At 40.9% G+C, this 24,726-nt stretch overlaps 1 protein-coding gene and 1 long non-coding RNA gene across 4 annotated transcripts in view; one reads left to right on the top strand and one right to left on the bottom strand.

Moving 5' to 3' along the window:
* FBXL17 (F-box and leucine rich repeat protein 17) overlaps positions 1 to 22,714 on the bottom strand; it is a 494,438-nt gene extending 471,724 nt beyond the window's left edge. For all 3 annotated transcript variants that reach the window (XM_045500431.1, XM_045500420.1, XM_045500412.1), the window contains exons 1-2: positions 21,731 to 22,714; positions 2,030 to 2,152 (exon numbers count right to left, since the gene is read on the bottom strand). In XM_045500431.1, coding sequence (XP_045356387.1) covers positions 2,030 to 2,152; positions 21,731 to 22,714 — 1,107 coding nt within the window. The remainder of the gene's footprint in view (positions 1 to 2,029; positions 2,153 to 21,730) is intronic.
* On the top strand, positions 6,207 to 22,986 carry LOC123609413. The gene is made up of 3 exons (XR_006717774.1): positions 6,207 to 6,218; positions 13,252 to 13,256; positions 22,659 to 22,986. It is a non-coding gene; the product is annotated as an uncharacterized LOC123609413 (long non-coding RNA).
* Positions 22,987 to 24,726: the final 1,740 nt, after the last annotated feature.

The following is a 24,726-nucleotide window of genomic DNA, read 5'->3' on the forward strand; positions in this document are numbered from 1 at the left end:
AAGTAAACATAAATAAAAAAGAAAAAGAGGGTTAATATTATTCAAGTCCCCTGAGTACAAATAATGGTCAAAGAAGATGCACATGACGAAATTTAGAACAGAAGTAAAGAACTGTAGTGCTGAGGAGCACTAAAAGTAAGAGACAAGGCTGAAACTACCTTTATGCTCCCTGGAAAAAGCATAAATACAGACAGTTACCTTCAAAGTTAAAACCTGGTCATAGCTCTCCTTTTATCTTTTCTTCTTTTTTCATCTCCAGACATAACTACCAATAGAAGGGTAAAGCTATTCTTAGCCTGAGTTTGTAACAAACAGCTCAGATATCCAAGAGTACTAAAGAGCCAATGGATTATTTCACATTACTTCTTTCCACTCTACCAGCCACAATAACTAAATACTCACTATTCTCCCTGGACACAAATTTCATGGACCCAGGCAGGGAAATGACTAATTCTGTAATTATTTCAGCTTCTAACCAATGAGGCAGAAAAACAAAAAGAAAACTTACACATAAATGTCCAGGATTTGCTTATTTTGTTTAAAGTGAACGAGTGATACACACACACACACCCCACGTAAACTACTAGTGGTATGCTGCATGCAGTTGGCTTGTACCAACTCACAAGAGCCTGCAATGTGTACCTCTTTCCAAATCAGGGACATCACCGCATTCAGTGATATCACATCCGTAGCCTGAAATAGGCCATGGTGGGAGCATTTCCACCACAAAAACGAGCAAATATTACAAATCACAGCTTTCTATTTGTTTGTTTTTGAAAGGAGTTGTTAAACATGTGGCAGCACACCAGTACCTAACAGTATCATGGATTTAGAACAGGTTCAGTACTCCAATAAAATCCTATTCTTATTGAATATTTTTATGCATTTCAAAGCCAAGTTCTAACAATCAAGTCCAAAAGAAGTTCTAACAATCAAGTCCAAGTCCAAAAGAAAAAAACAACAAGTCCAACAAATTGTATGCAATAAGCACTATTAACTCTACCTTTTTTCCTAACTTATGCCACCATATGAACACATTGGGCAGCCAGGCAATAGGGAAGATTAGAAAATTAATCTAAAGGAAAATAAAAACAAGATATCTTAGCCCATTTTGCTTCTATTTATTCATCTATAACAGTAGTGTGAGAATGCTTAAACTATTGGGGCACCTGGGTGGCTCAGTCAGTTAAGTGTCTGACTTTGTTTCAGCTCAGGTCATGATCTCACGGTTCATAGGATTGAGCCCCACATTGAGCTCTGCACTGACAGTGCAGAGCCTGCTTGGGATTCTCTCTCTTCCTCGCTCTCTGCCCCTCCCCCGATCTCTCTCTCTCTCTCTCTCTCTCTCTCTCTCTCACACACACACACACACACACTCTCACTCTCTCACTCAAAATAAATCTCTCTCTCTCTCTCTCTCACACACACACACACACACTCTCACTCTCTCACTCAAAATAAATTAAAATCCTTTAACAAAAAAATTTTTAAAAAATACTTATACCATTCACCTATAACAACAGTGTAAAGATACTATAATTAATAGTATAATAATAACACATTAAAAGGGATAATAATAGTATCAACTCAAAACGTTGTTAGAAGATTCAAATGCTTTAGTATGTGTAAAGCCCAGAGAACACTACATGGCATATCAGCAGTACTATATAAACATATGCCATCGTGTTCTACTACTAAACTAAAATTCATGATATAATTCCTACAAAAAGGGGGGGGGAAGCTTAATAACTTTCTTTAAACGTAATGAAAAAAGGGAGAAGACCAAGAGGACTTAGACAAGAAGATTAAGAAGCAACTCAAAATTACCAAGCCACATTAAATATCTTCTTCACCACAAGAACCTAGCTATAACATAAATTCACACGAAAAAATTACTGAAGCATGGAATTATAAGTTACAGTCATTCGAACTATCTTGAAAAACTCCAACATGAAAGAAATGATTTCTGAAGAGAAATAAAGATATTTGTTGAGTAGGCCAAGGTGTTTCTTAGAATTAGATTCCATACCTGCTGACGACTACTAAGATCCAGCTGCTTCCAAAACTGGAAATCTAAACAAAGGTCACGCCAGTACTTGCAAACCAACGAGGCAGAAAGGCAACGCTCATCCAGGGATAAATTGGAAAATATCTGTAAATAAAAAAGGAACCATATAATATGTGCTAAATACTTCAAAAGCACAGGAACAGGTTTTTGTTAATTAGAAAAAATTAACTTTTAAAACAGAAAACCATCTTGAATACAAGTGGCCATTATTAGAAAAGTCATCATTAGGGACAGCCCTAAAGAGGGTATGAGAGTTAAGAATGTGTGTTAACATTATCTTCTATGTAAAAAGAGTGGGTGTGAGAGCAGGGGGATTTCTCTCTAGAGAGAGAAAATGTGTGTTTGCCAGTATTAAAATTTTTACAATTAAGGTATGTATCAATAAATACAATGTGTGGACCATATTGGGATCCTGAACTGAACCAACTATAAGAAGGTTCTTCTGAGACAATCAGATAAAATCGAACACAAAATATTAGAAATCAGAAATTATTCACTTTTTAAGCTTTGATTATATTGTAGTTATATTCATACTGTGGTTACGTTTTATGAAAGTATTATGCATTTTAGATATATACTTTAGTGTTTATAAATAAAATGATATCTAGAATTTGCTTTCAGATACCTTATCAAAAACAAAAAAAGTTAGTGAAAAATAAAACAAGAAAGGCAGAATACTGAAAACTAATAAAACTGGTTGAAGAGGGGCGCCTGGGTGGCGCAGTCGGTTAAGCGTCCGACTTCAGCCAGGTCACGATCTCGCGGTCCTTGAGTTCGAGCCCCGCGTCAGGCTCTGGGCTGATGGCTCAGAGCCTGGAGCCTGTTTCCGATTCTGTGTCTCCCTCTCTCTCTGACCCTCCCCCGTTCATGCTCTGTCTCTCTCTGTCCCAAAAATAAATAAACGTCGAAAAAAAAAAAAAAAAAAAAAAAAAAAAAAAAAAAAAACTGGTTGAAGATACATGGTGGAGGGCAGGTTCATTACAGTATTTTCTACTTTGGTTTGTATATGATAATTTCCATAACACTAAGTAAAAATTTTAACCAGAACATGTGCTCTAACACTAAATTGTCTTATGCTGGGTTTAAATCATGGCTCCACCATTTATTATCTATGCAACCTTGGACAAATTACTTACTCTCTCTGTACCTCAATTTATCTTTAAAATGGGGATAATAGGGATTGCCTGGGTGGCTGACCTCATCTCAGGTCATGATCTCACCATTCTTGATTCTGAGCCCCACACTGGGCTCTCTGCTGTCAGCATGGAGCCCACTTCAGATCCTCTGTCCCCCTCTCTTCTGCCCCTCCCCTGCTCTCATTCTCTCTCAAAAATAAACATTAAAAATAATAACAATGATAAATAAAATAAAATGGGGATAATATAGTATTGACCTGATAGAGTTATTGTGAGGACTAAAGGAGTTTAAAGTTTTGGAAACAGTATCTGGAACAGAGTAAATAGTATATAAATGATTCCTATCATTACTATGACCTAAAGTGGTAAGCCTCTGGGCAGGCAAAAGTTGTAGACATCTCAGATAGAATCTCTACTATATTTAAATCTTAAGCCTGGGGAAAATAACTACCTTCTCTTCACAACTACCATTCTTTTTCCAAGGATCTACTGACAAATAAAAAATATGTGTAAGAATCACCAGCAAAGATGACGTTAAGCCCACTACAGTCTCTCACTCTCACTCATGACAACTAAAACCTATGGACAACATACTAAAAGCAATTAACTCAGGACTCCAAAAGGTTAGTAAATAGGAGCACCTGGCTGGCTCAGTCAGTAGAGCTCACAACTCTTGATCTCGGGGTTGTGAGTTTGAACCCCACAGGAGGCATAGAGATTACTTAAAAATAAAATCTTTTTAAAAAGTTTTTAAACATTAAAAATAAATAAAAGGTTGGGTGCCTGGATGGCTCAGATGGTTAAGCATCTGACTTTTGATTTCAGCTGGGTCATGATATCACAGTTAGGGAGACTGGGCCCTGAATCCAACTCTGCGCTGATATCACAGAGACTGCTTGGAATTCTCTCCCCCTCTCTCTGCCCCTCCCCCATGCTCTCTCAATGAACATTAAACTCAAACTCATGCTCTCAAAATAAACATCAAACAAATAAATAAATGTTAGTAACAGATGGATTGGGGAAGTGAGCCAAAACTTAAAGAATAGTCAGTAATAGGAATGAGTTTCCTGAATTTTTTTTGTTTTTCTCCCATCATGGAATAGGATGGCCCCTGTGCAGAATTGTACATAAGACACAACTAAACTACAGAGATAAAACCATCTTTCTGGACAGAAGGTGAGACAGAAAATGTGAGAACCTTCATTTTGGGTTTTCTTTCCTTTCCCTTTTCTTTTCTCTCTCTGTTAGCCATGTCCCAATACAGCCTAAGTCACAGAGCTGCAATGTGGCAGCTGTGTAGACACCTAAAACTCTGAAAGTAAAACCATTTTTCTGGCCAGTAGAACTAGCAAAGAGAACTCTGTGGACCAAAGAGTATGCAAGGAATCCTCACTACCTTTTTTGCCACAAGGCAATGGGATGACATATTTAAAGTGCTGAAAGGAAAACTGTTAAGCAAGAACTCTGTATATCTGGCAAAACTATTCTTCAAAAATAATGGAGAAATTAAAATATTCCCAGATGGGCACCTGGGTGGCTCAGCAACTGTCTTCGGCTCAGGTCATGATCTGATAGTTCATGGGTTTGAGCTCCGCATCAGGCTCTGTGCTGACAGCTCAGAGCCTGGAGCCTGCTTCAGGTTTTGTGTCTCCCTCTGTCTCTGCCCCTTCCCTGCTCATTCTCTTGTCTCTCTCTGTCTCTCAAAAATAAACGTTTAAAAAAATATATTAAAAAAAAATATTTCCAGATAAATAAAAACTGAGGGAGTATGTCACTAGTAAACCTGAGTGTAAGAAATGCTAGAGGGAGCTCTTCAGACTTAAATGAAACAGCTTAAGCCAGCAGCTTGAAATCACATGCAGAAATAAAAAACAACAGTGGGGCGCCTGGGTGGCTCAGTCGGTTGGGCGTCTGACTTTGGCTCAGGTCATGATCTCGCGGTCTGTGAGTTCGAGCCCCGCGTCAGGCTCTGTGCTGACAGCTCAGAGCCTGGAGCCTGTTTCAGATTCTGTGTCTCCCTCTCTCTCTGACCTTCCCCCATTCATGCTCTCTCTCTGTCTCAAAAATGAATAAACGTTAAAAAAAAAAAAACAGTAAAGATAGGTGTTTATGTAGGTAAATATAAAATTTATAACTAATGTATTTTGGACTTGTACCCCTTTTATTTTGTACATGATTGAGAAGAAAACTACAAGGGCGTCTGGGTGGCTCAAGCGGGTAAGCATTCCACTTTGGCTCAGGTCACGATCTCCTGGTTCATGAGCTCGAGCCTCACTTCGGGATTCTCTCTCTCTCTACCCCTCATGGGTAGTGTGTGTGTCTCTCTCTCTCTCTCTCTCTCCCTCTCCCTCTCTCTCTGCCCCTCACTCACTCATACTCTCTCTCTCAAAAATAAAAAAAATAAAAAATAAAAAATATGTAAAATAATAATTATAAATCTATGTTGCTGGGCACAAGACACATAAAAATATATGACAGGAAGTACATAAATACAGAAACAAAGTTTTTATATATCATTGAAACCATGGTATTTGTATTTGTAAGTTAAATGTCTAACAATAAGGTATTTTTTTCAAATTTGTATTTAAATTCTAGTCAGTTAACAGTGTAATATGGTTTCAGAAATAGAATTTAATGATTCATCACTTACATATAATACCCAGTGCTCAATACAAGAGCCCTCCTTAACGCCTATCACCCATTTAGTCCATCCCCCACCAAGTTCCATCAGCCCTCAGTTTGTTCTCTATAGTTAACAGTCTTTTATCGTTTCTCTCTCTTCTCCCCCTTCTCATAAGTTCATGTTTTGTTTGTTAAATTCCACATGAGTGAAATCCTATGATATTTGTCTTCCTTTGACTTATTTCACTTAGCATAATATACTCCAGCTCCATACATTGTTGCAAATGGCAAGATTTCATTCTTTTTGATGGCTGAGTAATAATCCATTGTGTATATATACCACATCTTCTTTATCCATTCATCGGTCAGTGGACATTTGGGCTCTTTCCATAGTTTGGTGACAGTAAGATTTTTTTATTGTAGTGGGTCTAACATTAAGCTTTTGATCACCATGATATCCATTTCAAAAAAACATTTATCTTGAATAAACATATTGCCAGCTGTATGACACAGCTACTAGAAAAACCACCACATAAGCAATGAGGCTGTCCCATCTGTGAAGTTCTGTCAGAAAACCCCAGGTAACCTAACTGACTACATGAGTGACCCTATTTTCTCCTTCCTCAGGCCCTAATTCCTGCCTTTCTGCTTTAAATTAGCCAATAGAGTGAATGAGCAAAACCCTAGACACTCCACAACTGAACCCTAATAAAGGCTGAGCCCCAAGTCTGCTTTCTCTTTCTCTCTGCTCTCAACCTGGCTAGATGGCCCTTGGCATGCTATATATATCATAATAAGAACCAGCAGAGCTGGCCCAGCAATAAACGGGGGCCCTGGTTGGTGAAATGTCTGTGGAGTATGCCATGAGTAATGTGTGCCTGAGTGAACACTGCAGGCATTTCTGACATAATGTACTACCATAGACAGGCTCAAGACCAACAAAACAGTATTAATTCAAACTAGGTTGTTATAAATTATGATGCTTATATCCACCAGAGCAAATATTAAGGAACTAACTAAATATACATACATAGAAGAAAAGAGAAGGGAATCAAAATAGTACACTTAAAATATTTCATAAAAAGGGCAATGGAGGAATTGATGAACAAAAAGTATACGACAGAAAACAAGAAAAATGCGGAAATCTTCCCTTATCAGTAATTACATCAAATATAAAAACATTAAACTCTCCAATTCAGAAACAGAGAATGAAAGAATGGAACATAAAGATGATCAAGGGGTGCCCAGGTGGCTAAGTTGGTTGAACATCCAACTTCAACTCAGGTCATGATCTCACCATTCATGGGTTTGAGTCCCATTTTGTGCTCTGTGCTAACAGCTCAGAGCCTGGACCTGTTTCAGATTCTGTGTCTCATTCTCTCTGCCCCTCCCCTGTTTCCCTGTGTTTCTATCTCAAAAATAAACATTAAAATATTAAAGAATAATAATAACAACAAAGACGATAAAATTACATACTGTCTATAAGAGACTGACTTTAGACCCCAGGGCATAAATGGATTAAAAAGATGGAAAAACGTATTCTATTCAAATAGTAACCAAAAGAGAACTGCAGTGTCCCCATTAATGTCAGACAAAATAGACTTTAAGACAAAAATTGTTACGAGACCAAAAAAATTTACAGAATGATAAAAGGTTAATCCACTAAAACGATATAACAATTAAATATGTACATGTAACAGAAGTCCAAAATAGATCAATCAAAAACTGATTGAAGAGTTGAAGGGAAAAATAAATAGTTCTACAAGAGAAACACCAAACCCCCATTTTAATAACAGATAAAACAACCAGACACAAGATAAATGAGGAAACTGAAAATGTTAATACTTAAACCAACTAGGCCTAACAGATATTTATACAGCACTCCACCCAACAACAGCAGAATACACTTTCTTCTCAAGTGCACATAGATAAGCCATATGTTAGCCACAAATCAAATCTCAATAAATTTTAAAAGACTGAAATCACACAAAATATCTTTTCTGACCACAATGGAATGACGTTAGAAATTAGTAACAAAAGGAAATATAGAAATATGTGGAAATTAAACAACACATTTGAAAACAATTAAAAAAAAAATCACACGGAAAAGTAAAAAGTACTTTAGATCAATGAAAACAAAAACACAATATCCAAAAATTTATTTTTTCTTAGATTTTTTTTAATGTTTACTTATTTTGAGAGAGACAGAGAGCATATAGGGGAAGGGCAGAGAGAGAAAGAGAGAGAATCCAAGCAGGCTCCACACTCGACATGGGACTCGATCTCACGAACTACAAGATCACAATCTCAGCCAGAATCAAGAGTTGGACACTTACCCTGATGAGCTACTCAGGCACCCCTAAAGATTTCTTTTAAGTAATCTCTCCCACCCAACATAGGACTGGAATTTACAACCCTGAGATGAAGAGGTTCATGCTCTACCGACTGAGCCAGCCAGGTGCTCCCAACATTCCACAATTTATGGAATATAACTGTAAATAACTATATTAAAAAGAATAAAGATCTCAAACCAATAACCTACCTAACCTTCCACCTTACAGAACTACAAAAGGAGAAGAAAACTAAATATAGGCCAAGGAGAAGGAAGAAAATAAAAATCAGAGCAAATGTAAATGAAATATAGACTAGAAAAACAATAGAAACAAAGAAAACATAAGTCCATTCTTTGGAAAGATCAACAAAATTAACAAGCCTTCAGCAGATTAAAAAGAAAGAACACTCAAATTACTAAAATATGAATGAAAATAGAGATATCAGGGTACCTGGGTGGCTCAGTCAGTTAAGCATCTGGCTTGGGCTCAAGTCATGATCTCGAGGTTCTTGAGTTCGAGCCCTGCATTAGGCTGTCTGATATCAGCATGGAACCCACTTCAGATTCTCTGTCCCTCTCTCTCTTTGCCCCTCCCCTACTAATGCATGCACACTCTCTCGCTCTCTCTCAAAAATAACCATTAAAAAAAAAAATAGACATCATTGCCAACCTTGCAGAAACAGAATTATAGAATACTATGGCAACTAAACAACCTAGATGAAATGGACAAATTCCTAGAAGCATACAAACTCAAAAAAAAATAAAACTGACTCAAGAAGAAAGAGAAAATCTGAATAAAAAGTAAAAACATTAAATCAGTAATCAAAAAACTTCCAACAAAGAAATGCCAAGGAACAGAGGGCATAATTAGTGATACATCTGAAGAAGAACTAATACTAATCCTTAAATTCTTCCAAATTGGAGGATGAGGGAACATTTCCTAACTCATTCTATGGAGTCAGATACCAAAGCCAAACAAAGACATTACGAGAAAACTACAGACCAATGTCTTTTATGAAAACAGATGCAAAAATCTTCAACAAAATATCAGCAAGCTTATACCAGTACATATTAAAAGTATTATATACCATGGCCAAGTAGGATTTATCACAGAAATGCAAAAGTGATCCAAAATGTAAAAAATTGATCCATTTAATGAACCATATTACTGAAATGAAGGGGGGTTTTCTGTATAAATTTTTATTATTACCTATGAATTCTACCCTCCTCCCCTAGATCAAGAAGGCAGACACAATAGCATTTTTTTTTAATTTTTTTTTTTAACTTTTATTTATTTTTGAGACAGAGAGAGACAGAGCATGAATGGGGAGGGTCAGAGAGAGGGAGACACAGAATCTGAAACAGGCTCCAGGCTCCGAGCTGTCAGCCCAGAGCCCGACGCGGGGTTCGAACTCAAGGACCGCGAGATCATGACCTGAGCCGAAGTCGGCCGCTTAACCGACTGAGCCACCCAGGCGCCCCACAATAGCATTTTTGAAGGTTTGCATTCCTTTTTGAATATACAAGTTTCCATTTGTTTCATTGCTTTTCAAACTAAAAAACATCTTTTAGAATTTCTTGCAGCTCAAATGAGTTGATGAACATTTTCTCAGGTTTTATTCATGACGTAATATCATTGTTTCTTTTTTCCTGAGACAATTGTTGATTGTATATAGAATTCTGGGTTGATAGTTTAGGGGCTTTTTGTGTTTTTTTTTTCCCACTCATCACTGTAAAGATGTTGGTCCAATATCCTCTAAAATCCATTATTTTTGTAGCTATGGATCCTTTGAAAATATTGTTCCGTTTAGATACAGTGCAATTTTCCTCTCACCGTTTTAGATGTAATGAAGGGGGTTTTTTAATGACCATCTCAACAGACAACAGATACACAAAAGCACTTGACAAAATCCAATACCCTTTCTTGATAAAAATACTCATAAAACTATAAATAAAGGGAATCTTCCTTAACTTGATAGATGGCACATCTATTAAAAACCTACAGCTAACATTATACTTAATGATGAAAGATGAAAGGTTTTTCCTGAGATAAAGAACAGGACAAGGCTGTCTGCTGTCTCCATTGTACTAGAGATTCTGGCCTGGGCAACTATGCACGAAAAAGAAATGAAAGGCATCCAGGAAAGGAAGAACTAAGGTGTTCTCTAGTCACAGATATCATGATCTTCTATATTAAAAAAATCCTAAAGAACACACAAATAATTTAGAGCTAATAAGCAAGTATTTCCACATATTAACAATGAATAATTAAAAAATGAAAACATTTCCATTTATAATACTAAAAAAATAGAATACTTTTTTATAGATTCCATTTCCTTCTATTGAGAGTCACCATTTGTCGGGTCAGTATCATCATATTCTGCTATCATTTGAAAATGTTTCCTTCTATTCTTTTAACATGTTTATAATAGCATTTTGAAGTTTTTATCTTTTAAGTCTAATATTTGAGTCCACTCAGGTATTTTCTATTAACTGCACTCTTTTCTCTCAGTATAGGTCACGTTTTTCTGTCTCTTGACATGTCTCCTGGCTTTTTGTTAAAAACAAGACATTTTAGATAACTTATTATCAAAAATATACCAACTCTGGAATTTATTTTTCAGAATTTTTTGAAAGATTTTATGTTTAAAGTAACCTCTACACCCAAAAAGGGACTTGAAATCACAACCCTGAAATCAAGTCATATGTTCTAATGACTGAGCCTGCCAGTCACCCCCAGAATTTTTTAATTTCCCTGGCCTTAAAGAGTGGGATCTATGTCTCCTGCAGTGTCAACGTCTCTGCTCAGATTTTAATACTTACCTATTTTTTTTTTTTTCACTATGGCTTCCTAAGGAGGTTACCCTTTATCTGCATAGCTTAGTTTTCAGCTAGTTATCTGGGCAAAGGTATGCTCACACATTTCAAACCTGCTCTTCAATCTGTGTGTGGGATGGGAAGAGCACATTCAAGCCTTGGCCAGTTCTCAAGTTTGCCTTGGCCCTGCTTTCTGCTAGACACTTTCAGGTCTCCCCAGCACATGTGCATAGTTTCACCAGGGATACATGGAGAACTTATCCCTTTATGGTATTCTCAATTCCAAGGTCTGCCTGTTAAAAACCTGGCTGGTCCCCCACGCATCCCAATTAGCACCACAATCTCACACTTGCAAATAATGTGAGTTTTCCCTGTTTCCCATCAAGTTCATCACTTTAAGTTGACAAATACATGTTTTCACTTGCTGCCACAAACCAGCAGGGCCGCTGGTTTCCCAAACTTTCATTCTTGCCACAGGAACTGGGGAGAGGTGGGGCACACAGTAGGGGTCTTCATGCAAGAATGCTGTAGATATCAACCGTTCTTAAAAGCTCTAGCTGTTTTCCTAAAAATAAGTGCTTCTGAATTTTTGCCTGCCAAATTTCCATAGCCCAAATAGTTTCAGACAATTTTACCTAGTTTTACTTTATTTTTGTGGAGAGCAGTCACCAAACTCTTCATGCAGCCATAGCTGGAAGTCCCTCTCTTGTGGATGTTTTTTATGCTCACCTTCCCCATTTTATAAAATGAGAAATACAGATTTTGGGAAAGTAGATCATTTGTTTAAGGTTAAAGGACTTATGTGGTTTTAAAGGGCTAATTTGTCCCTTAACAAGTAGAAGATATGTGGAACATGGTCAGTGGAACCAAAAAGCACCTTGTTTAAAATACATCTGACTTTGGGGGTGCCTGGGTGTTTCAGTCTGTTAAGCATCTGATTCTTGATTTCAGTTCAGGTCATGATCTCACAGTTCCGGTTTGTGAGTTCAAGCCCCGTATCAGGCTCTGTGCTGACCAGTGCAGAGCCTGCCTGGGATCCTCTCACTTCCCCTTTCTTCCTCTCTCTCTCTCTCTCACTCACTCACTCTACGCTCCCCTGCCCCGCATCAGCCTGCCCACACCCCCACTCCCTGCATGCTCTCTCTCAAAATAAAGTTTACAAAAATAAATATGTCTGAATTTGGTTTGTACCTTCCTTAAACATTAGTTTTCTCTTTTGTAAAAGTGAGATGATTGTTCTAATCCACAGATAATTGACTAAATCTAGGTGGAGCTACATGAGTCTTAGTTATCCAGCTGAAAGGAAATTTAATAAGCAGGTGAAGTGTAGATAAAACCAGTACTAGGAAAGATGGGTATGAGTAAAAAAGTAAAAACACTAAGCTGATATGCCAACGCATACTTAATAGATCTTTGCATATTGTTTGTGGTAGGCAACCTGCACAATGGTCCCCAATGAGCTCACCTCCTGATATTTACACTTGTGTAATCCTCTCCTTGAGTATGAGCTGGATTTAATGACTCACTTATAAAGAACAGAGTATGGCAGAAGTGACAGGATGTTACTTCCAAGATGATGTTTAAAAAATGCTTCCATTTTTGGGTGTTCTAGGATCTGTTGCTCTGGAAGAAGTGGGCTGCCATGTTGCTATTATCTCTATGGAGAAGCCACAGGGCATGGCAAGGAACTTAAGCATCTAGCCAACAGCCAATGCGGACCTGAGGCCTGCCAAGAATTTCACAAATAAGCTTGGACAGGAATTCTGGAGCCCCAATTGAGCAGATCCAGCCAACACCTTGATTACAGCCTCATAAGAGACCCTTGACCAAAGGGACCCCTCTCAATCTCACAGGGATTATTATCCCACAGAAAATATGAAATAATAAATGTTTGTGGTTTTAAACTGCTAAGCAGTGGGATAATTTGTTACATAAAAATAGATAATTAAAATAAAAATTTTCCTGTTCTTGTCATTAAAATGCTCTCTCTCTCCCATATCTTAACTCCTCAAAAAGTAACTACCTCTCTCCCAAATTATCTTAACTCATTTAACCAACATTTGTGTGTATGTACCCAGGTTTCTGCTGGAGACATTAAGACATGAGATGCATTCATTGGCTTTAAGATTATATAGTCAAAGGCATTTCCAAATTATCTCTGGATAATTTAAGACTTAAAAGAAAGAGTATTTCGAAGGTTGTTTTTAAAAAAATTTTTAATGTTTATTTATTTTTGACAGAGAGAGAGAGAGAGAGAGAGAGAGAGAGAGAGACAGCACGAGTGGGGGAGGGGCAGAGAGCTAGACCCAGAATCCGAAGCAAGCTCCAGGCTCTCAGCTGTCAGCACAGAGCCCAACGCGGGGCCCGAACTCACAGAGTGAGAGACCATGACCTGAGCCGAAGTCGGACACTCAACCGACTGAGCCACCCAGGTGCCCCCAAAGGTTGCTTTGAATAAAGAGACCACAGGTCAGTAAAGGACTGACCAGAAACAACATTTTTGTTGAATAAAGGAAACTACAAAGGGAAAAAGATGACACTGGAAAAAAAACTTGGATGTTACTTGCAACAAGCCAGGAAATTGCTTACTTTACCACAGGCCTGTTAGCAATAGCTTGAACATAACAGAAATCCAAACTAAGGAGGTGTAGGTATTCTAAGGATGTAGAAGATCCAGGGATCCATCATCTTGTACCTTGTTGCTCTTCCCTCACTGCCCTCATCTACAGAGTGGAAAATGGCTTACTCTTATAATCCAGGTGGTCTAGCCCTGAAAAACGGAAGAAGCAAAAGACAAACAGCTACTTTTATGGTATGACTAAGAATACCATAAAAGTGGACAATACTTCCACTTACATCTTATCACCTAACATTTAATCACATAGCTACACCTAGGTAGAAGAAAGGCTGAGAAACAGTTTCTAATTAGGTGATTATGTGCCAAGCTAGAACATGGTAGATTCCGTTACTAAAAAGAATACGAGGGGCATGGCTACTAGAAAATAGCAGTGACTTCTAAACAGGACCTGGGTTGAAAACAATATTCTTGATCTTTAGTGGTGAATCTGGAAAACACAACTAAAATATGAATTACCAGGGGCGCCTGGGTGGCTCAGTCGGTTGAGCGTCCGACTTCGGCTCAGGTCATGATCTCGCGGTCCGTGAGTTGGAGCCCCGCATCGGGCTCTGTGCTGACAGCTCGGAGCCTGGAGCCTGTTTCAGATTCTGTGTCTCCTTCTCTCTCTGACCCTCCCCCATTCATGCTCTGTCTCTCTCTGTCCCAAAAATAAACAAACTTTAAAAAAAAATTTTTTTTTAAATATGAATTACCAGAAAAGGTACAAGTCACATTACAGATATAATCTGAACTAATCACCTCGAGGTGATAGCCAAATATTTCTAATCTTTAAAAGATTCTATTTTTACAGGCACCTGTGTGGCTTAGTTGGTTAAGCATCTGACTTCAGCTCAGGTCATGATCTCCCAGTTGGTGAGTTTGAGCCCTGGGTGAGGCTCTGTGCTGACAGCTCAGAGCCTGGAGCCAGCTTCAGATTTTGTGTCTCCCTCTCTCTTTCTGCCCCTCCTTCTCCCCCTCCCCCCCTAAAATAAATAAACATTAAAATTTTAAAAAAAGAAAAAAGATTCTGTTTTTAAGCAGGGCATCAGTATAAGATTTCAAAGACTTCACACTGAAGAAACTTCGAGAGAATGCACTGTTGCTTAGCACTTGGTCATACCTACCCCACAGAACCTTAGAGTACTTGAAAATCAACCAAGCCAACACTTACACTTGGCCATTTTATTTCTTGATAAAGAGGTCTTATCTGCTATCAAATATTACTGCAAAAGTTTATGACTAGGCAGGTGGCATGCAAGTTATAGAAATACTTGAAAAGACTGGGGCGCCTGGGTAGCTCAGTCAATTAAGCATCCGACTTCGGCTTAGGTCATGATCTTGTGGTTTGTGAGTTCAAGGCCTGTATCAGGCTCTGTGCTGACAACTCAGAGTCTGGACCCTGCTTCAGATTCTGTGTCTCCCTCTCTCTCTGCCTTTGTCCCCCACTCATGCTCTGTCTCTCTCTCTCCCTCTCAAAAATAAACATTTAAAAAAATTTTTAAATACCTGAAAAGAAGTAAATCTGTGCAGCTATTTTATACAGGCTCCTTTTGTGGCAGGGACTACGCTAGGTGTCATGAGAGAGACAGCGATATTAAAGATACAAGACAATATTCTTGACTACATAGTGTATGATGCTATTTACATGAAATTTCTAGAAAAGGGAAACTATATAGGCAGAAAGCAGATCAGTGGTTGCCTAAGCTCCCTAGTTGCTCATACCCCTTATGAGCAAAAATTGACCGCAAAGCAGCATAAGGGAACTATTTGAGGTGTTATAAAACTCAATTATAATGATGGTTGTACAACTCTACATACTTCCTAAACTCAAAGTGTATACTTAAATTGGGTAAATTAAATATCAATAGAGCTGTTTTTTTTTTAAAAGTCCATGAGCTCTGTATCTCTATCATTCCATCATTTTTCTTCCCAGAACCTTTGATTCCTATTGAGAAAACATACACACATACACACAACAATCACATGTTATAGTCAGAAACAAAGCAGGTAATATTCTAAAGATTCAGATCGATTCCCTCTTTGTAATCTTCTCAACATGAACTATTTCAACCATATTCAACTTTTCTGGTCTTTTCCATTTTTTTTTGCCATGTGTATCATACCTTGCCTCTTAAATGTTCTACTCGCATTACCTGCCAAAAGCTTGAAAGCAACATTTATTAAGCAGTCTCTTGAATAAAGCACCATTTAGAAAAACAGAGGCACAAAACATATTTATGGTACTTTTCTAACTACATAGCCACACAGAAGTCACAGACTCGAAAACTATTTTCTAATCTATAATTTAAAATAATTTCTCACAATTTAGTGATTAAAATTTAAGGCACAGCAAACTTACAAAATCCCAACTATTACTACAGAGTGCTACTCTATAGCAAAGTATTATGAAATTTACACAAGAATGAGTTCTATTCTAAAGTCAGTCACAGAATTCAATAAAATACAAAACTTTTCTTTTTAAGTATTTTGGAAGGAAATACTATGAAATGATGTGTCCTTCTGACACATATCTATTATCCTTTGAGCTCTTCATTGTGTTCTGGCACAAAATGTTCTAGGCTCATCTTGTACTTTCTTCGTATCAGATCTGTAATCAGCCATTTCTCCAAGAGCACAGATTCCTTTTAGTAGAGAATGTTTTTTAGAAGCTAAGATATAGATGCTAAGTGCATACATTATTACTGGGCATTGCTGCTCTAAGGCCCTCTCATATGGACAGAACTAGAGAATTTACATATAAATGTATGCATGTAACCATCACTCAACACTATTCTAGCTTCTTTCTCCACGTAGATGCACTTAGCACACCACTTGACTCCAAACTGGCCAAGACTTGGGCAAGACTCTGGACAAGCATAAAATATTTAGCCAAAATTAAACAATTTTTAGGAAATTATTATGCTAAATACTTCCAAATATGCCTTCACTTACCTTCTCATATTCCCTATCATTTATAGGACTTGGTATTCCAGGGTTCGCAGAAAAATTTGGCTCAGGGTTATCATCTTAACAGCTACTCATCACAAGGCACCAAAATTTATAGACTTCTCAAGATAAGAAGAAAACAAATCTCACCTTTTATGCCTGATTAAGTTAATCAAGATTATCTGGCATTCTTCAGCAAAGAAAAATCTTGAACCTGACCTCCTCACGACATTCCATTTCAGAGCTGACTAAAATCATCCATAGAACTGCAGAGACATACCTTCTAGAGGTAATCTGGTACTGAAGGCTTAAGTCAAGCATTCATGAAATGTTACATATTAATTTAGTTTCTCTTACTCACTAGTAATCTACATTCAAAGCTTTTTTTTTTTTTTTTTTTTCAATGTTTATTTATTTTTGGGACAGAGAGAGACAGAGCATGAACGGGGGAGGGGCAGAGAGAGAGGGAGACACAGAATCGGAAACAGGCTCCAGGCTCCGAGCCATCAGCCCAGAGCCCGACGCAGGGCTCGAACTCACGGACCACGAGATCGTGACCTGGCTGAAGTCGGACGCTTAACCGACTGCGCCACCCAGGCGCCCCAACATTCAAAGCTTTAAAAAGTGATACTACTTCTTTTGTTTGACTCCCATTTCCATTGTTTTCATCCTTATTTTCATATCTGGAAAAAAATAGCAAGTACATAAGCCTTCCCCCAAAGCACATTTCTCTTATAAAATTCTTCCTCGATCACTAAAGCAACCTGTTGGTAATAAAGCTGTAAAAGCAAAGATTTAATACCTAATGACACATTATCAGGGGCGCGTACATGGTGAGGCAGTTTTCTAATGGTGGTAATAGACTTTGGATCTCTCACCTCATTTCCTTTGTAAAGAAACAGGTCTGTTGACAGAGAAAATATCTAAATATAAAGCACACAAAGTCTCTAAGCCTTAAATATAGATCTGAAAATACGCAGTCACTCAAATAGTAACTACTTGAAGAAAAGTATTTCACAGCTATCATTTGGTAAAACTGTTGCATAGTGGTTCCACAATATAAAAATCTAATTGTTGGGGGTGCCTAGCTGACTCAGTCCGTCTGACTCTTGATGTCCAAGCATCTGACTCTTGATCTCAAAGTCCTGAGTTCAAGCCCCACATTGGGTGTGGAGCCTATTTGAAAAACAAACAAACAAAAAAAAAACATAACTGTGATATCAGAAGGCAGAATTGCTTTAAGTTCTGAAGGCAACAGGTACCAGAGACTGAAGCTACTTTGATTCAAAGCAATCCATCAACCAGTCAAATATCAACTATAACAGGCATAAGTACTAACAAAAAGCTATTCCCACAGTTGACCTTTCAAGAGTCATTCCCTACTTCTCAAATTGCTTGTATTTAGAGGCCACAATTCAACCCTACAGACCCAATTATAAAATTAGCCTCTGACTCATAAGAGCTTAGAAGTCTTCTGGTGTAAGCTCCTCCCTGCCATCCCCAATTCAGGAATCTCTTTCATAAAAATCTCTGAAAGAAGATTACTCAGACCCTCTTTCACAATATACTGAAAATATCTCTAGACCTGGACACAGTGAGAGGGGTTCCAGCCCAGTGTCTGCCTTTCATTATCTAAAATGTCTTGGGGAAGCCATTTCACTTCTCCATGCCTGTTTTTTCATGCAGAAGTGGGGAGTAACCAGATGATCTCAAAGACCCCTTTCTGTTCTGAAATTACGTAATTATGATTTCTGGTGAGGCTCACTATTTCAGGACATTTTCACACAGTTCTTATTGTTACAAAGGACTTTTTAATTCCAAATATATACATTCTTCAATCCTAAAACTTCACTTCTTGAAAGCTACCTTAAAAAAAAAAGGACTCTGTGCACAGAAAACATGTATTAACATTGTTTGCAGGGGCAATAAGTTGGAAACATTCAATAGTAGAGAAATACAGTATAACAGTATGGAATACTATGCAGCAGTTAAAAATAATGAAAGGGTACCTGGCTGGCTCAGTCAATGGAGTATATGGCTGTTGATCTCAGGGTTTTGAATCTGAGCCTCAGGCTGGGTGTAGAGATTACTTAAACTTTAGGGGCACCTGAGTGGCTCAGTCAGATAAGCATCCAACTCTTGGTTTCCACTCAGGTCAAAATCTCACAGTTTCTAAGTTTGAGCCCAGCATCGGGCTCTGGGCCAATAGCTCAAACCCTGCTTGAGATGGTCTCTCCCTCCCCTGCTCATACTCTTTCTCAAAATAAATAAATCTTAAAAAAATAAATAAGTAAAATAAACTTTAAAAAAAAAAGAAAACAATAAAAGAAATCATATACACTGCTCACTAGGAAAGAAAGACTTCCAAACCATACTGTTAACAAAAAGAAAAAAAGCAGAACATGCACAATTCGGTGCCATTTATTAACAACAAAACAAAACAAAACACCTATGAAGGCTTACACAGGTCTTTCTTCAATGATGAAATGTTCTGATCTGTACAGTCCAGTATGGCAATTGTGACTGAGAAACTAAATTTTAAATCTGATTTCATTTTAACTACTTTACACTACTGTTCTAGAAGCAGTTCTAGAAGAACAATCTAAACTGGTAAGAGTGGTCAGTTACCTCTGGATAGGAAACCAGATGGGAGGGTAGGGGTGGACCTAAGCAAACTTTTGCCTTACCTGTGTTAATATTTTAAGGCAAGTTACATAAAAATAAAATTTAAAAAGAAAATCTTGTTGATATTGAGCCAAAAATCTGCCCTATGAAGCACCTTAAAAAAATTTAGTGTTTCTCTTTTGCTGTTTGTCTGGAAAAACTTTTACCTGGAAACAATCCCTTAAAAACAACCTTTAAATCACATTTCCTTACATTTCTCTCCCAAACTCTCCCTCCTCCACATCCCCTTTACAACTATAGTAACTTCTGGTACAAAGATACAGCAATACAATCATAAAGGCTACTGACCCACTATTAGGGAAGAAGGGCATGCTTTCTAAGAATGTTTCCAATAGAGGTGATGGATTTGTACTTCTCTACCCAACAATTCTTCTTGTACTATAAAACATTGTAATAGCTCCCAAAGTTTTCTTTTCTCCAGGCCAAACACCTCCAGTTCTTACCAGAAATAGAGCCAAAACCTTTTCACCATCACATGGCTTTTGAGACTCAAAACAACTCAAGTCAGGACATAAACATTTCTTAGAGACTGCTTAGTGGCATGGCACAGTCACCCACAGTATCAGCCTAGACATCCTGAACACCTGTCCATTCATTTGTGCATAAATATTTACTAAGAGCTACTTCACACCAGCCACTGCACTTAGGGAAGGAGATAGAGCAAGAAACAAAATATATGTGGACAGAGCCTCTGCTCCCAAAAGCCTTATCCCTAAAAGTTGGAATGGATTAGTAAACACTGAAAAACCTCTATTTCCAATATTCCAACAGTCCCAACTTCCTTTGTGCCGAATACCACTAAGACCATGAGATCCACATGAAGAATCTTTATTCACGTTTCTATTAACAAGGAAATCTACCCAACATGTCTAAGGCAAATCCAGTAGGTAAAATTCTCAAATATCCCTTAGACCAAGTTCTCAACAGTCCACACAAAAATATGAAAAAAAAAATGTTTTTTGTAGATATTCTATTCTAGCAAAATTTATTCTATATAAATTTTCTTTATTATGAGACCATGTACTTTTTTTTTTTTTTTTTTTTTAATTAAAATGTTCTCTACCTCCTGAAATTATGATTTGGGTAGAAAGTACCTGGGTTTTGTTTTGGTTTGCTTTTAAACAGTCTTGCTGACCAAGAAACAAGAGTAATCAAACTTCTATACCAAATATTTGTTGATATTTTGTCATTACTGATTTAAAAGGACTCAAGAAAGTTCGCTCTGCCCTAAAATGCACACCCTGAACACAGAGGAGGCAATTACTCCTCCAACAAGTACACCTCCTTAAGAGTTAAATCATTACATTTTGACTCAAGAACAGGTTATGCTTTCCCATTCTTTTGCTGTATCAGTTACAAGAACATTACAGTAAAACAAATCTTAACACACAGGATTATAAATGTTCAAAAGCTCTAATCAGAAAAGTATATTGGTGGCAGTAACACTGTAACAATAAAAGTCGCCAAATTCTTATCTAGGTTATTTTTGACTAAGTATCTTAAATATCTTAGTCTTAAATATCACCCACAGTGAAAAAGGTTTATATTTATTAAGTTCCAGGAAGGGGCTGGGAAATGAGGAAAAAATAACTTGCTAGCAGTAACTTAAAACTAACTTTGTCACTTAAATTTCTCAACTAGCATTAACAAAAGTGCAAATTTAACTTAGTAGTTGAAAGTGTTCTGTAGTCTCCCAGAGGACACCCACCTCTTCTCCACTCACCTATTCCCCCATGAAAAATACATTTGTCTCTACTTTCTGGCAAACTGTATGCTTCTATATAAGGGTTAAAATGTAGGAATGCAACAAAACATAGAATGAATCACAGGGTTTTCAAGTCCAAAAGGCCTAAATTCCCCCAGATGTGCCCTTACTTTGTGTGTGTGACCTTGGACAAGTCAAGCTCATCAAGCCTCGCTGGACTCTAAGCTCCACAAAGCAAAGACCACCTCTGCCTGAGTTACTATTTTGCAGTATCAGTGTCTTCGTGTATAAAGTGCGGTTAATATTTCATAGCGTTAATTGGAGAATTAAATGAGGTATGTATACAAAGCTCTGGCATACTGCCTGGCCATAGTAAATGTTCAATTAAAGGTCATCGTAACTGACCTCAACTAGTTAGCTACCGAATCGGAAAGTACGGTTTGAATACTGTCAAAAACTAATAGACGAAGTCTTTACCAGTAAATGTAAATTGCTTCAAGTGATAAATATTTCGCAGAACATCTACGAATAATTTCTAAACCACTGGGAAAAACAGATGAATCCTGAATTGTTGTAACAAACCCAAACTATTAAAAACCACTGACGAGACTCCAAGTTTTTCTACTTCAAAAGAGCAGGCCATAAGCATCTTCCCCATTGGCTTTCCAATCTCCCCTTCGGACTTCTCTGGCTATCAGGGAACCCCCTCCTCCACGCTCAGGGGGAGGAGAGAGAAAACCTCCGAGGCGGGGGCCGGGGTTGGGGGAAAGCACGCATCCCTGCGCCACTCGCCCAGACCCACCTTGAGCAGGATGGATGGCGGCAGCTGGTTGATGTCTGGGGTTTCGGGGGGTGGATCCCTGTGACAGTCGCAGGGGTTTTCGGGGGGCTCCTGACAGTCCGCGTCGCCGCATTCACGCTGCTGCTGGGCGGGCGAGGGGGCGGTGCCCCCCGCTCGGACGGCGTCCCCGCCGGCCTCTGTGGGGGTACCTTCGGAAGTGGGAGAGGAGGACGGGGGGCAGAGAGGCTGCGGTGGCTGCTCGGGGCCCTGGCAGCAGCCGGCGTCGGGGGGCCGCGGCGGCGAGGCGCCTCCCCCGGCAGGCCCGCCACCGCCGCCGCCGCCGCCGCCGCAGCCCCCACCGCCGCAGCGGGGCTGCTTACACGGGGTACAGGCGGGGACCCCGGCCCCCTTCCGCTTACACACCATCTCTGGGGGCGTAGGGGGCTCGGCCGGCGGCGGCGGCCCCCGGAAGAGTTGCACGGCAGCGGGCGGCCCCAGGAAGCGCACGGGCCCCACGCTGGCCAAGAAGAGGCTCCGGCCCTGCTGCTCCCAGGCGGCGGCCGCGGCCAGCCCCAGCTCTTTGCAGCAGGAGGCGGGCGACGAGGCCGAGGCGGCGGCGGCGGCGGCGGCAGCAGCAGAGGATAGCAGGAAGCGGCGGGCGGCGGCAGCGCAGTCCTCGGCAGCCAGGGCCGCGTAGCGCCGCGCCAGGTGCTGCGAGGAGGCGGCCGCGGCGTAGGCCCCGTCCCGCGGCGGCGGCGAGAGCGGCGGCTCCTCCTCTGGGCCGGCGGGGGCGGGCGCGCCGGGGCTGTGCACGATGAAGCAGAGCATGCAGGGCCCGCGGAAGAAGCAGTCCCGGCTCCGGGGCGCCGCCGGCTGGGGGGGCGCCTTGGCCGGGGTCCGGCGGGGCAGCCTGAGGAGAGGGCGGCGGCGGCGGCACCAGCTGCAACAGCGAGGCCTCTTCTGGTTCGGGCGGTTACGCGGCTCCTTCGAGAGAAGGTGGCCCATATAGAAGGCCCCGAGGAGGGGGACCGGGACAGGGAAGTAAGGAGGCCCCGAAAGGCGAGCTCCGGCAGCGGGGCAGGCCGCTCTCTGGCTCGGCCTCAGGCCCGCTGCGGGGTCGCCCGCCCTGCGCACACACACGCACACACGGGCACACACGCGACGGTGGGGGGTGGGCGTCAGCTGCGGGCCGCCCGGGCGCCCGACGGGGGCTACATGCTTTGCCCCGGGAAGCCGGGAGAACGATGGGCGCGAGCTTTGGGGACGCGACGGAGGGAGCGAGCCTGCCGGCTAGGCGACCAGTCCAAGCCTGGTTCGCCGGCTCAGTCAGTCAGTGCGGCGGCAGGGGGAACGCGAGGTCCCGCTCGGACCATTTTAACTGCGGCTCCGCCGGCGGCGCGCGCGCCCGCGACACTGCTCGGAGCCGCAGGAGCGCGCGGCCCGCTCGAGGAGGGGGCGGAGCTGGCGGCGGCGGCGCGCTCGGGGCCGGCGCGCGGGCGCCCGGCTGCTCGGCTGCTCACCGGGGACGGCCGCTAGGCAGGGACTGCTGGGAAGAAGCGGACCGGCTTGCGCGCGGGGTTCTCGGGGAGCGGCGCGAGCCCCTCCCTCCCTCGCCCAAGGTTTCGCGGAGGCCTATGGGCCCACGCCTCTTTTCTGAGGCGGGAGGAGACGCTTCCGAGCCAGCTGTGTGACATCCGTTTGCTGACGTCTGTAGGTGTAAGTTCAAGAACTGCCATTGGCCGGGAGCCGCTGCGCTCTTCCCCTCACCCCCTCCCCCAGACTCGGATACCGAGACCACTAAGGAGCTGTAAACAGGGTTCCGCCGGAAACCCACTTGGCTCCCTGGTAGCCTCTCCGGTGCAGTACTAGATGCGTGGCCCTTGGGTGGGGTGCCCCTGTGTTCTCACGTGAGTGGCTAATTAGTGGTGCCGCAACCGCTGTGTATTTCACTCGTGTTTATACTTGTTGCTTGTGGCCAACTGCAGAGTTCATAACTTTATTTCAAAGTGAAAGCGTATATCACGTTACCTTTGCACGCCAAAAAGATACAAAGTTTCCCAACCGAGTGAGTCATCCGGCATTCCAGACTACAAGCTACAGAGGACTGTCGTCTGCACTCCTGGAGTCCCATCGACCACCCATCGTATACCTTGAAAATGATTGTGCAGTGCCTACTATAGGATAAAGGGTTCTGAACGGACCTTGATGATCCCCAAGAGAAAGAGGGAATAGGCTTTGCAGACAGCCATTTACAAGGTTTAAGTGTAAATGGGATCCAAGAGGTAGGACAATGATCAGAGCAGTACCTAGTATTGAGAGAAGGTTAGGTTTCACGAGGGACAAATTCGAAGAGGCTTAAATGATGGGAATGCATCAGTATAAGGGAGGAGATAAGCCAGCAAGGCCCCTGAGATGGTGGAATGGCAGAGTATCTTAGGAGGAGTATCGTCTTCACTGATTGGGAGGAATAGGGAAAGATACATAAAAAATGGCTACAGATAGGGAGATATGAAAGTGAAAAAGTTCCTGTCACATAGTCTCTATTTTCCTTTAAGTGGAGCCTGCTTACCTGCTGAAGAGTGGAGGCAAAGTGGCAGGTGTTTTTAAAAGCTGCTAAGGATAACTTGAGAAAACTGAGGAAGCAATTATTTCAAGATTCAAGGCCAATCAGTGTAGAGACCATTGTCTGAGTCTGTGTGACTCCCACCCCTGTGGCCAACCTCCCCCAGCCTTTGCTCAAACATACCATCCAACCTTTGCTAATAACGGCCTCTTTGTCAAGAATGACTTTTATTTTAGACCTTCCAGCACTCGGGGATCTCCATTTCTGAGCTTGATCACAGCCAGGTGGAATCCCTGGGAACCTAGAGGCAAATACTTGTCAGAGGGCTTTTACGTATCACTCACTATCAGAAGGCACTGCCCAAACTACGTTTCTGCAGATGTTATACACACAGCTTTCATTCCTCTGGGACTATACAGGAATCTTCTCTGGCTCCAGAGGTCCAATACTGAGG

This window comes from Leopardus geoffroyi, chromosome A1 (assembly GCF_018350155.1).
Source record: "Leopardus geoffroyi isolate Oge1 chromosome A1, O.geoffroyi_Oge1_pat1.0, whole genome shotgun sequence".
Taxonomy (NCBI): domain Eukaryota; kingdom Metazoa; phylum Chordata; class Mammalia; order Carnivora; family Felidae; genus Leopardus; species Leopardus geoffroyi.